Source organism: Dermacentor albipictus, chromosome 5, assembly GCF_038994185.2.
Source record: "Dermacentor albipictus isolate Rhodes 1998 colony chromosome 5, USDA_Dalb.pri_finalv2, whole genome shotgun sequence".
NCBI lineage: Eukaryota > Metazoa > Arthropoda > Arachnida > Ixodida > Ixodidae > Dermacentor > Dermacentor albipictus.
This window is the reverse complement of record NC_091825.1, coordinates 121,851,455-121,862,415: the sequence shown is the minus strand read 5'-3', so window position 1 is coordinate 121,862,415 and position 10,961 is coordinate 121,851,455. Positions and strand designations below refer to the sequence as shown.

Below are 10,961 nucleotides of genomic sequence, written 5' to 3'. Positions count from 1 at the left end.
AATTGCCCCTTCCCATGCTTAAGCTTCACCGCTAAACTTTACGTATGCTTCACCGCGTGACATTGCTGTGCTCATGCGAAGCTACCTTTTGGGAACCAGCATTAAATGCAACGTGCCGTGCTTTCTAAGCTTCGAAGCCGATCGCGAGGATTAGAGAGGCGGATTCCGTGCCATTGCTGAAAGAAGCGAATTCTTTGAATGAAAAACACGGCACCGAAGGGCAAGAACCTTAGTAGCGAACGTCGAAGCAGCTAGGCCTCGCGTTGCCCTGATGGATCTGCGTGCGAGATTATCAAAACGGCGGTTGTTGGCTTTAATGCCGCTTCGAACCTGCGGTCGCAGAAAGAGGTCAGGAAAATTTGACCGCGAAGAGTTCTTGAGTACGAAATTTCACACGTTCCTACGGGATATGTGGTTGATGCCGCGATGCCGTCCGCATTATCGGGCATGTCCCTGAAATCTGAACCCGGGAAAATCGGTCGTTGACTGTACATTGGCAACTCCTCCAGCCGACGACATGGCATCAACGACAATCCGTTAAGATCCCTTTTACTCGAGCAAGCATTAGGGCAACTTTCGTTTCCTTTCAATAAAATGACACCTCATTTTCCCCGATAGAAGCACAAATTCCCCGACTATTTCCAGACTATTCAAAATCCCTAATTATTCCCTATTTTCCTGGTTGGTAGACCCCCTGAATCTATCATGGCCAGTTGGATGCAGCATGTACAAAAGAAATCTCCAAATAGAGTGCCTTTATAAGGAAGTACTTGAGGACTCCGAAATCATTTGCTGTACAAGTTACTCAGTTGTAAAGGCTGCACACCACACTGCTCAACACAGAACCGGGACTGAATTATTCATTTATTATACAGGTCGTTTCATTGTAGAGGAGTTTATTGCAATAGCACTCAACTTATACCTGCCTGCAGCTCTACAAAGAGATAATGTATACTCTATGTAGTGACATTGCCATTTACAGACAACACAGGAGAAACTTCACATGCGATCTGGCAACTTGTGACGTTCAGGTGGGCCACGCCACACTATCGACTGAGCAGTGCACAGAAGTGATGTCGCGCTATCTCATGCAAATGTTGTGTAAAGGCGAGCTCTTGCGCAGTGCAATTATTCAGAGGGCAGGAATGCTCTTGAACCAGACAAGTAGGTTGCATACAGCACCAAGAGCGACACCCAAGATGCTCACATTACTTGGCTTTTAACTGAGCGACTGACATAGCTACAAAGTGCAGACCGACATTCAGGCTGCGTCAATGTTGTCCAGTTTCCAACAAAAAATGTCCCATAGGAACCTGGCACTTGTCTCAACGGAAAGTTGCAAGCTACAGAAATAGTTTCAAGAACTGTGCTCCAGCCAGCATAGGAATGATAGCACACGGACCGGTCGAAATATCCTGGCTTCAAATGGCTTTGTGTTTTGAGACTTGAAATGATGAAATTTTATGATAAATTTTAAAAGCATTGCAGGATAGTACAATTTACACTGATTATATGGGGCTGCAGTCTTATTACTTTTATGCATTTAGAAAATATTCGTTGGAATTTTAAGCTAACAAATGCAGATGCAGCATACAGAGGCAGATGAAGGTGATCAGCACGAGATGGTGCCAGATGTACAAACCCACTTATGCATGACAATTGAATGATCACAGCACATCTCTAGATACTTAATCGTAGTCTGTTTACGCCTATGGAATCATTGCTCCTCAAAAATAACAGTATGACAGTATATTGGACTCCTTCAAAAACCTTGAGAGAAAAAAATTGGCATGAAAGGCTCAGTTGAAAGACGCTATGCATGTAGCTAGGCATACAAGGCTTGCACTTGTGTAGCGCTGCTTCAATGGGGTCTTGGAACAAAGCTGGCCAGAATTGTGGTGCACCTTACTGCTTGCACAAACGTACTACGACACAGAGTGGATGCACAAAGCTGCAGGTGCTTCCCTACCATGTTATCTCTGGGGGAGAGAGATCCAAGAAGGGCAATTGCATAGACTAGGAATAACAATGACATGCTAGATTTCAGAGTGCAGACAGATTCTTAAAGGGACAGAAATATTGAGTTGTACTAGTAAACTACCCTCCTACAATAATAAAAAGGTACTTTTACTTACCATACAAGGGCTTTGCAAGCCATGAAAGATGCAACAAAAAAATGGGTAGCTATGCCACTTTCAAGTTCTTGAAACAACTGTCGAAGATTTTGACAGCATCTGCCTGGGCCTAGTTAATTCTTTGTTGGTGAAGACCGACTAGGGTCGGATTAATTTTGACCCCCAGGTCAACGCACGGTAAACGAGTGTTCTTGCATTCTGCCTTAACGGGAACGCGGCCACCACAGTCCAAATTTAACTCTAGACCTCAAGCTCATCACTCTCTAGTAATGGCACTGGGGTTTCAGCACGAAATTCAGTATGGACCTGTGGTGTTTATTTCTTCTAACCAATTACTTACGTATTAACGATAATACAGTTGTGCAATAATTTATCAGTGTAAACCGAGTTTTGTTTAGCGTACTTTCAACCAAATGTACCTTGCCGCATGGGCCTGCTCGGCATATGAGAATCGCAGAGGGATTGCCAGGATGAGAAGCTTGTGTGTTCACTCTAGCAAACCCTTCAGGGGTGTGCAACATGCCTACTAATAAATTTCAGCATTTCTTTACTTCCTTTTTTTTGCCTCAGCAATTATTTAAAAAAATAGTCAATTTTCAGATAAGATCATGAAAAGCAACCTGAATCAACAAATTCTGTGAGCAGATATTCTTCAGCTGTGTTCAATTTGGAGTGAAAATAAAAGCCTACTTACATTCAGTGGTGTAAGTGAATTAGAGGCAGGAACAGCCTGCATCTGCTGTCGCCACAGAAATCCAATATGTATCACAAACACACAAGTGGGTTTTCAATGAAAATTTATTTTTAGCAATTTAAAAAAAAATTCACACATGACCATTACATGCCATCACGTTTCCTAGCTTACACTACACTTATTGCCTCAATAATAATTAAAAAAAATTACACTTTTAATAAACTTCAGTGTTTTAATTTAAACCCTTACATCAGAACATTTCACTTCACAACTCTTAAAACAAAAAACAAAAAGAACTAAGCAGCACCGCAAGAGCACTGGTGCTAATTTGTATGAATATAAATACAAAAACAAACACAAGAGGCTGGTCATGAAATGGTTACAAGGGCACAGATGGACACGTTCCTGGCACCAGCTTCCAAACAGCAGGACCAGCTGTGAGATGCAAAGCTAGATGGGCACTGCAGTCATTTTGCCAACTGAAAAACAAAAACAAACCACCAATACATGCATTTAATTCAATACATTACACCACAGAAAGAATAAGAGGCAACAGAAGAGGCAAACATCAACTGCACACCTGCCTGGCGTTAAGGTACATGGCTCGCAGAACAGCTCTTGGTTATCAAAGCAAGTACAGTCGAATTTTAACATAATGAACATGCACAGGTTTCGCACATAACATTTGACGCAAAATTCAATGACAATTCAAGGATGCCGAAGGCCAAGAGGAGGAAACGAAGCATTTTGCGTACACATACACAGAAAAACAGTGAAATTTCCTTAGTTGGTTTCTTGCAGCTAAGCAGCTGCTGAGTTAGACCCCCGCTTCAGGCTCTTAAAGTTGCTTCTTGAAGTTGACTAACATTGTATTAATGCCAATTGCCGTTTGGCATGACGGTTAGTAGTCAGACTTCAGCCAGATACTTGTATTAATGCCAAATTGCTAGAACTTACTTTCTGCCGGGCATTTCTAGAGCTTAGCGCATTATAGTGGAGCCACGATGGCTGCAGCATGAACCAACTAGCAAGAGAGGCAAAATGGTAGCACGGCTTAATTGCTTGATCTGGCTTTATGTAGTTCCATGATGGTATGGCAACGGTGAATTAAACAAACCTGTCGATTCTGGGCATGCCACATTGTAATCGTTTAGCAACACAAAAGAAAATCTGAGAATGTTTCTTGAGAGACAGTGTCTGCAGCATAGCCACTACGTGGAGCTTGTTACCTTGAACGTTTAAAAGTAGCCCTCGGCCTCAGTTTTCAAGGAACTTTAAGGAGGTGTACAAGCTTTGTATGCAATAATGAAATGAATTAAAATTGTTCCATGCAGCTTTCAGCATGTAACAAACATTCTTATAACAAATATTGGATATAATGAAGTTATTGTTTAGTTTACTGCAACTATTATGACTACATTTGAATGTACTATAATCACATGCGTTGAGATCTGCATTACCCATGAGAGGTACACCATGTCAGAAACTAGTGCAGAATAGGGACGTGCAAAATAGATGCTCACTTTTCTCAGTTTTGCAGGCTCTCGAAAAGTTTGGCAAGAACGTGCAATGCCTAGCTCTAGCTTGCAGAAAAAGTTGCAGGCATCTTATGCACAGCCTCAGAAGCTACGTACAAGGAAACCAAACCCCAGTGCTAGAACCATCCACAAACAGTTAACTTATGTTGAGCTGCGCGCTTATATATATAACAACAGGGGTGCCACTGCCACCTTGAAGTTACTGTACTAGCTTGACATGACGTTGCAGCTCTTGATGCCGTCTTGTTTGGGCCTAGTTAGTTTCAGACAGGATATCTATCCAACCGTAGCACGAAGCTACAAACAATACCCTTGTAAACAAACAGCAGAATCCAAGGGTTTCCTTTGTAGCAAACAGCTAGTTGGGTGGACTGCAATTTTTCCTTTCAGCAATCTTCCTCCGCTTCTGCAGAAGCGATTAGCCAAGAAATAGCACTGTTTAATTATTTTGCCAATTTTTGTAATCTCTGGTCTGTCTTTCACCCCCAATACAAGGGCACTGATACAAAGGGGTGTGCGCCTTTGTCGCTGACCCCGAACTTTTGCAGCTCTTATGCAAGTGCCGTCCACCTATACTACCACGACAAATGTTCCGTTTAGCAACTCCATTCAGCACAAAATTGTGCAATGAAACAACACTACTTAAATATCTTCACTGCAAAAAATATGCATATGCTACTAAGCGCATCATTCCTTAATAGAGCAAAAGGGTTTTCTAGAATCATCTGGCTATTCACTTACACTGACAGTAATCAAGTTCCTGCACAATTTATTATAAGTAAAGGCAGACGACGTCGTATTCATCAGGAGCCCAAGACTGAACTTGGCAGCAATTTGCAAGACCACAGTAGGCCAAATACAAGAAAATAACAAGACTGGCCTACATTTGCTCTTCGAATATCAACCTTTTAGCTTTGAAAGCTTTGAAAGAACACTTATTCTAATTTGGCTTAGTATTTCCCTTTACACAGAGCTTAGGATAGCATTGGGTGGCTAATGCAAGCAGGAAGTCCATTGTGACTTACTTTTCTAAGCTGCCAGGCAGTGGTCATTTTGGCAGGAGGTAACGGACATAGGGCACCTCCACGTCCTCGCCGTCCTTGTCATTGCAGCACAGCTCAAACACCAGGGCACGCACGTGCGGATCGATCGGCCTCTGGGACACCTTTTTCACGACCTCGCTCATGCTGCAGAGGACAAACGTGTACGTATTTAAATAAAGCTCAACACTGAAACTAATGCTTGTTGGTGTACTGCTTAACTTAGGAATCGTGCATCTTATGTCATTTGAACTTCAAATGATCCAGAAGTCTGTGCAAGCAGTAGCCATGGTGAAATCAATGTATAGTCTGTGACAAGAATGCAATGGCAAGTACACTATTGTTGAACTCAAAGTAGTCTTTTAATGGACTGTGCTACAACGGACTATCAGCTACAGCGGACGAAATTAGTGGCAATTTTTGTTAAAAATCGGCTGTACGAAACGGACCTTTGCAGTGTTGACATGGGCTGCCCTGGAAACCCACTTGCGAGGGCGAGCCGATGATCGCCGCGCAATATCGTGTGTGCGAGGGAGGGAGGGGCAAAAAGGGAGGCGGGGCAAATGCATGCAGTCTTTCACATGTGAGGCACGGGAAGGCAAAGGAGAGGGAGTTCTGCTCTGGCGGCTGCTGGATCACAGTCACCGTATCTTGAAAGTAATCTGCGATGTCGACAAAGTACACCCAGTGCCGGTAGCTTTGTATGCGCTGTGCTTTCGATGTTTAGTGATAGACAACACGAAGGTCAATTTGCTTGCTGATGTGGCCACGCTTCCCGACTGTTTCGACAGCAACTTTCCATGTTCATCGAGCGAGATGTGTTCATGTTTACCTGCGTGCGTGTGACACCGTGCTTGTTAACTTAGTAAGTGAATGCTTACAACTTTATATGGCCGATAAAACTACTATCCTTACTTCCCATAGCTGTCTACTAATTTGCTAACAAAATTGATGCTTTGCCTTTCGGGCAAAACTGCGACAGTTTTTTTTTTTACTTGGACGTTCCTCGCTCGCTCTTTGCAATAACGTCATTACACAGAGAGACCAAAGTTTTAGGCGTGCGGAGTTTCGGATATTATGGACTTCAGATAAAATGGACATTTATTGGCGGATTATCAGGGTCTGTTGTAACGAGAGTCGACTGTATCTCTAAAGGTGCAACAGCCAAATACATTTGATCATTTCTGCGACATCACAGTAGAAATAAACGCTTTTCAGAATCAGCGTCTGTCGTGAACTATGTTTGGGAGCATGGAAGTGCAGAAGTGTGCTGGTAAGCGAGTAGAGCCTGTATTGAATTTTGAGGCCGTCATCGTGCATGGCAGCACTCATGCAGAAACCAAATACAGTCGACTCTCGTTACAACGGACCCTCATCATACGACAAACAATGTCAAGTTTTATCCGAAGTTCGTAACATCGGAACACCTCACTTCCGAAACTTGCGTTGTGATGTCTAACATTACTGCAAAGAGTGAGTGACGAACGTTCAAAGTAAAAAACAGATAAAAGAGTCAAGTTTCGCCCGAAAGGCGAGGCATCGATTGCGATAGCAAATTAAGCAAGATAAGCGTGCAGAACCTGTGATCGAATTTACCTTCGTGCTGTCTCTCGCTTCAACGTTACCTGAACGTCGGAAGCGCAGCACATATGAAGCTACTGGCACTGGGCGCACTTTGTCCACATCGCAGATCGGTTTCAAGATACGGCAGCCATGCCAGAAGCAGCAGCCACCGGAGTAAAACCCCACTCTCTCTCGCCTTCTCGTACATGCGACATTGAGCCGCGATTGTCGGCTAACCCTCACAAGTCAGTTGTCAGCAGCAAAAGTCCGTTTTATACGCCCGATTTTGACAAAAATTGTCGCTCATTTCGTCCACTGTAGCCGGTAGTTCGTTGTAGCGCGATCCATTAAAAGCGAACTTCGTTGCATTAATAAAATAAGTATGATAAACTAAGGCTAAAATATGGTCCAATTTCAAAAAGTCTGTTGTACAAGCATAGACAGTAGAAGGGGTTAGAACAAACTAACTATGCAGTAATGCTCCCTCCCATTTGAATGTCCCTTGAAAAGCCAACTTTTCATATGGCTTAATCAAGGGCAGTTGTATAAACTAATCACTATGCCTGCATGGACCCAAATGAAAGGACAGGTTAAGATTGCTGACAGTGCCACGAAATTCACAACTTGTAAGAACACACTACTACAGTAAAACCTTGCTTATGCGATTTGGTGGGGAATGAGGATTAGGCACACTAAGGAATTAAGACATTATGAATTAAACACAACTGACATATTTGCAGCTACACACTGGTCATTAAGTAACTGTCACACTTTACTGAATCGCACACAGCCAGACCAGTTTTATTTGCGACGAAGCAGCAAGAAAACCTTGTCTTCACTTGCTGCAGTTGTAGGGTTGGGATGATGATAGCATCCTGAAATTTGGTAAGGCCTGTTTGATCATCAGGCTCCGCTATTTTGTGAACACCCTCAACATGTCAATGCATATGTCAGATACTGAAGGACGATTATCTGTTTCTAAACAGTCATAATTTTCACTAAAAGCTGCACAATGTGCAAAAAAAAAGCAGCTACGATAGTGCTATCAACATCTTGGAATGTGTGGGAATTCAATTACTTAGTGCCACCTTGCCACTCCAATACCTCTGCAAGGAAGCTTCTGTAGCCTTCGGTGTCCTTGCCAACCTCATACAGTCGAACCTCGATATATCGAACACCGCGGTGATCGCAAAATAGTTCGATATAGCCAGAATTCAATATATAAAATCACGTAGAAAACGCGTCAAAAACTAGCGCAAATCAATCAATGAACCAATCGTGGCGCAATAGATACTCACATGAAGCTTCAAACAAAGTATTTATTGCGTGCGCTGAAAGTACTGAAGCAGTGTAGCCTGCTTCATAATGGCAACCGCGTGCTTGACCACGGCGTCCTCTACATAGTCCAAACGATCCACAAGAGACAGTCCAGTGCCTTCTATTGCGCCGCAGTAGCGGCGTACAACGGCCAACGCAGCTATGGCCTCAGTTGCAGTCGGGAGCGGGGCAACATCAGCGCTTGCTGGATCAACCTCGGCAGCGTCTTCGTTTGGCCGCTCAGCAGTCACTTCTGCCGCGATCTCCACGTCTGTCAACTCCGCCACTGTTCCGGTGCTGTCGTCACCGCCAACGAAGTCCTCAACGCACATGCTGTGTGGCTCAGCACCGACAAAGCGCTCCAACTGGCTCCAGGTTTCTTCGAGCTGGCATTCTTCCTCTGTGCCATCCAACGTCAAATCTTGGGTTGCTGGCTCGGAAGCTTCTTCAATGTGGCTCACGAAACCCGCATGCCGAAAGCAGTGAACTATTGTCGACTGCTTGACGTTGTCCCACGAGACCTTCAGCATTTGAATGGCACCCAAAAGGTCTATCTTTAGCTCTTCGCCCATCCACAGCTTGAGTAGCAAAATGTCGATCAGCCGACGCTTATAAATGGACTTGAAAGCGCGAATAATGCCCTGGTCCAATGGCTGCAGCTTCGACGTCGTGTTCGGCGGCAAAAAATGAATTTCAATACTGCTCAGCTGGACATCTGTGTGATGTGCTGTGCAGTTGTCGACGATGAGGCAAACCTTCCGGCCTTGACGCGCCAGCTCAGAGTCCCATGCCTTCAACCATTTTTGGAAAATGTCCCGAGTCATCCACGATTTCTTGTTCCAGGCATATGTAACCGGAACGCTGGGGCAGTTGCGCATGCACCTCGGGGTTTGAAACTTGCCTATGACAAGCGGCCGCAGCTTCGTGCTTCCGTCCATATTAGCAGCCAACAGAACTGTGATACGCGCCTTGCCTTGCTTGCCGCCGTGGCACTTCTCTCCGCGGTTATCGAGCGTTTGTCATGGAAGCATTTGCCAGAACAGGCCCGTTTCGTCAGCATTAAATATCTGATTGGGCTCATACTTGGCGAGAATCTGAGGCCACTCATGTTCAAGCCACTTCTTGATCTCGCCTTTATTGGTGTCCTCACTTTCCCCCGCGACTGTCTTCCCGACAATGTTAAAGCGGGCCTTAAAACGTTGCAGCCAACCGCTGCTGGCGTTAAAGTTCTCGGCGCCGAAAATGAACGCAAAGTTCTTGGCCTTCTGCTGGAGCATTGGTCCCGATAAAGGAATATTCCGGTCCCTTACGTCGACAAACCATTTGTACAGCGCCTTCTCGACGTCTTCAAAGGCAGCTTTGCGCACCCGCCGCGCGCCTGAGTGCTGGTTCTGTTCCGCCTTAGCCTTTATGTCACTCTTGTTTTTCTGCAGAGTGCTCAAAGTGCTCCTTGGCATGTTGAAAGCTTCGGCGACGCTCGACTTCTCTCCATTTTCAACGCGCTGTATCGCTTCCAATTTCGCAGCAAATGTCAGGGTCGTCTGCTTCTTCGCGTTCGCAGCCATCACACCAACCACACAAGCACTAACTACGACTGGCGTAGCACAAGCGGCAGCACTGAGACGCACGTGTCGTTGACGCTGTCAAACTAGCCAACCTGGCCAAGCCACGGCCACGCCAAGCCACCTTGTGCGTACGCCGCTACGTTCAAACGGCGCCCTCGGCGCAACCGACGTGGGCCGCTGTCGTACGCAGCAGTCTGGAACGCCCATCACGCCGCCGCTATCTTCGAGAGTGTTGCGGGAAAGCTCGCCTCCTGTCAACAGAGCGCACTTGGTCTGGAGCGGCGGAGTTCGATATATCCATTTTACATCCGGCCCCGTTCGAAATAAATTAAAAATGCATGCGATTTTCCACGTGATATAGAAAGTGTTTGATATACGCAATAATTCGATATATCCGTGTTCGATATATCGAGGTTTGACTGTATTCACCTCCTTCGTGCACAATGAATTTTGTTTGCACAAAGCCGTTCTGCAAGGTATTGGGCCAAACCACCATACACAAGCAAATGAGCAGGTATATATGGTGCCCAGAATATCTATAAGCACACATTGTTCTCCATTGTAAGCTGCATCCTAATAAGTAGCTTTCTTTTATATAGCTATGGTTTAGAGAGCTGATCATGCCCTTATGAGGCTCGGCAAGTTCTGTAACATTGGGCAGCAAGCACAGCAGCTTGATGGCCGCCATGCTTTGTAAATTGGCGTAGGCCAATGCATTGTTGATCCCAATCAGCATGTTTCTTTTTTGGGAAAGAAAACACTTTACCTTATACCCCACCCATATGGCAGATAAGCTTCTTTAAGCACTGTGGATTTCCCTATATGCCGATCACCAGGAAGGGAAGCAGGGTGAGGATTTCACTTAGACATTTAAACCGCTATTACACTTTAAATGGCTATGCATTAACTAGGTTTTGCTGTACCAATCAGGCGACAACTTAAGTTAACCTGCGTGGAAGCATGAAAATTACCTTCTGCTAAATGAACACATGTTCCAAAGTGCAGGCTAAGGTGGACCCAGACAACTGCACCGAGGTCCACCAGCAAAATCACTATGGAATGTTTTTTTGCTGTGCCCACCATGTCCACAGTGCCAGCTCGGGGAGAAA

General features: G+C 44.9%; 2 protein-coding genes across 5 annotated transcripts in view; both read right to left on the bottom strand.

Moving 5' to 3' along the window:
• Positions 1-2,915: 2,915 nt before the first annotated feature.
• Positions 2,916-10,961, bottom strand: part of Uba1 (ubiquitin-like activating enzyme 1) — a 56,527-nt gene continuing 48,481 nt past the window's right edge. For all 4 annotated transcript variants that reach the window (XM_065443956.1, XM_065443955.2, XM_065443957.1 and 1 more), the window contains exons 25-26: positions 5,393-5,554; positions 2,916-3,308 (exon numbers count right to left, since the gene is read on the bottom strand). In XM_065443956.1, the coding sequence (XP_065300028.1) occupies positions 5,416-5,554 (139 nt within the window). In that variant the 3' untranslated portion in view covers positions 2,916-3,308; positions 5,393-5,415. The remainder of the gene's footprint in view (positions 3,309-5,392; positions 5,555-10,961) is intronic.
• LOC135911625 (tigger transposable element-derived protein 6-like) lies at positions 7,287-10,942 on the bottom strand. The gene has a single exon (XM_065443959.1). It carries the CDS (start codon positions 9,223-9,225, stop codon positions 8,290-8,292), a length of 936 nt encoding a protein of 311 aa, XP_065300031.1. The 5' UTR covers positions 9,226-10,942; the 3' UTR covers positions 7,287-8,289.

Excerpts from the sequence above, each read along its gene's own strand:
- LOC135911625 (XM_065443959.1), bottom strand. The coding sequence starts at position 9,225 with ATGGACGGAAGCACGAAGCTGCGGCCGCTTGTCATAGGCAAGTTTCAA.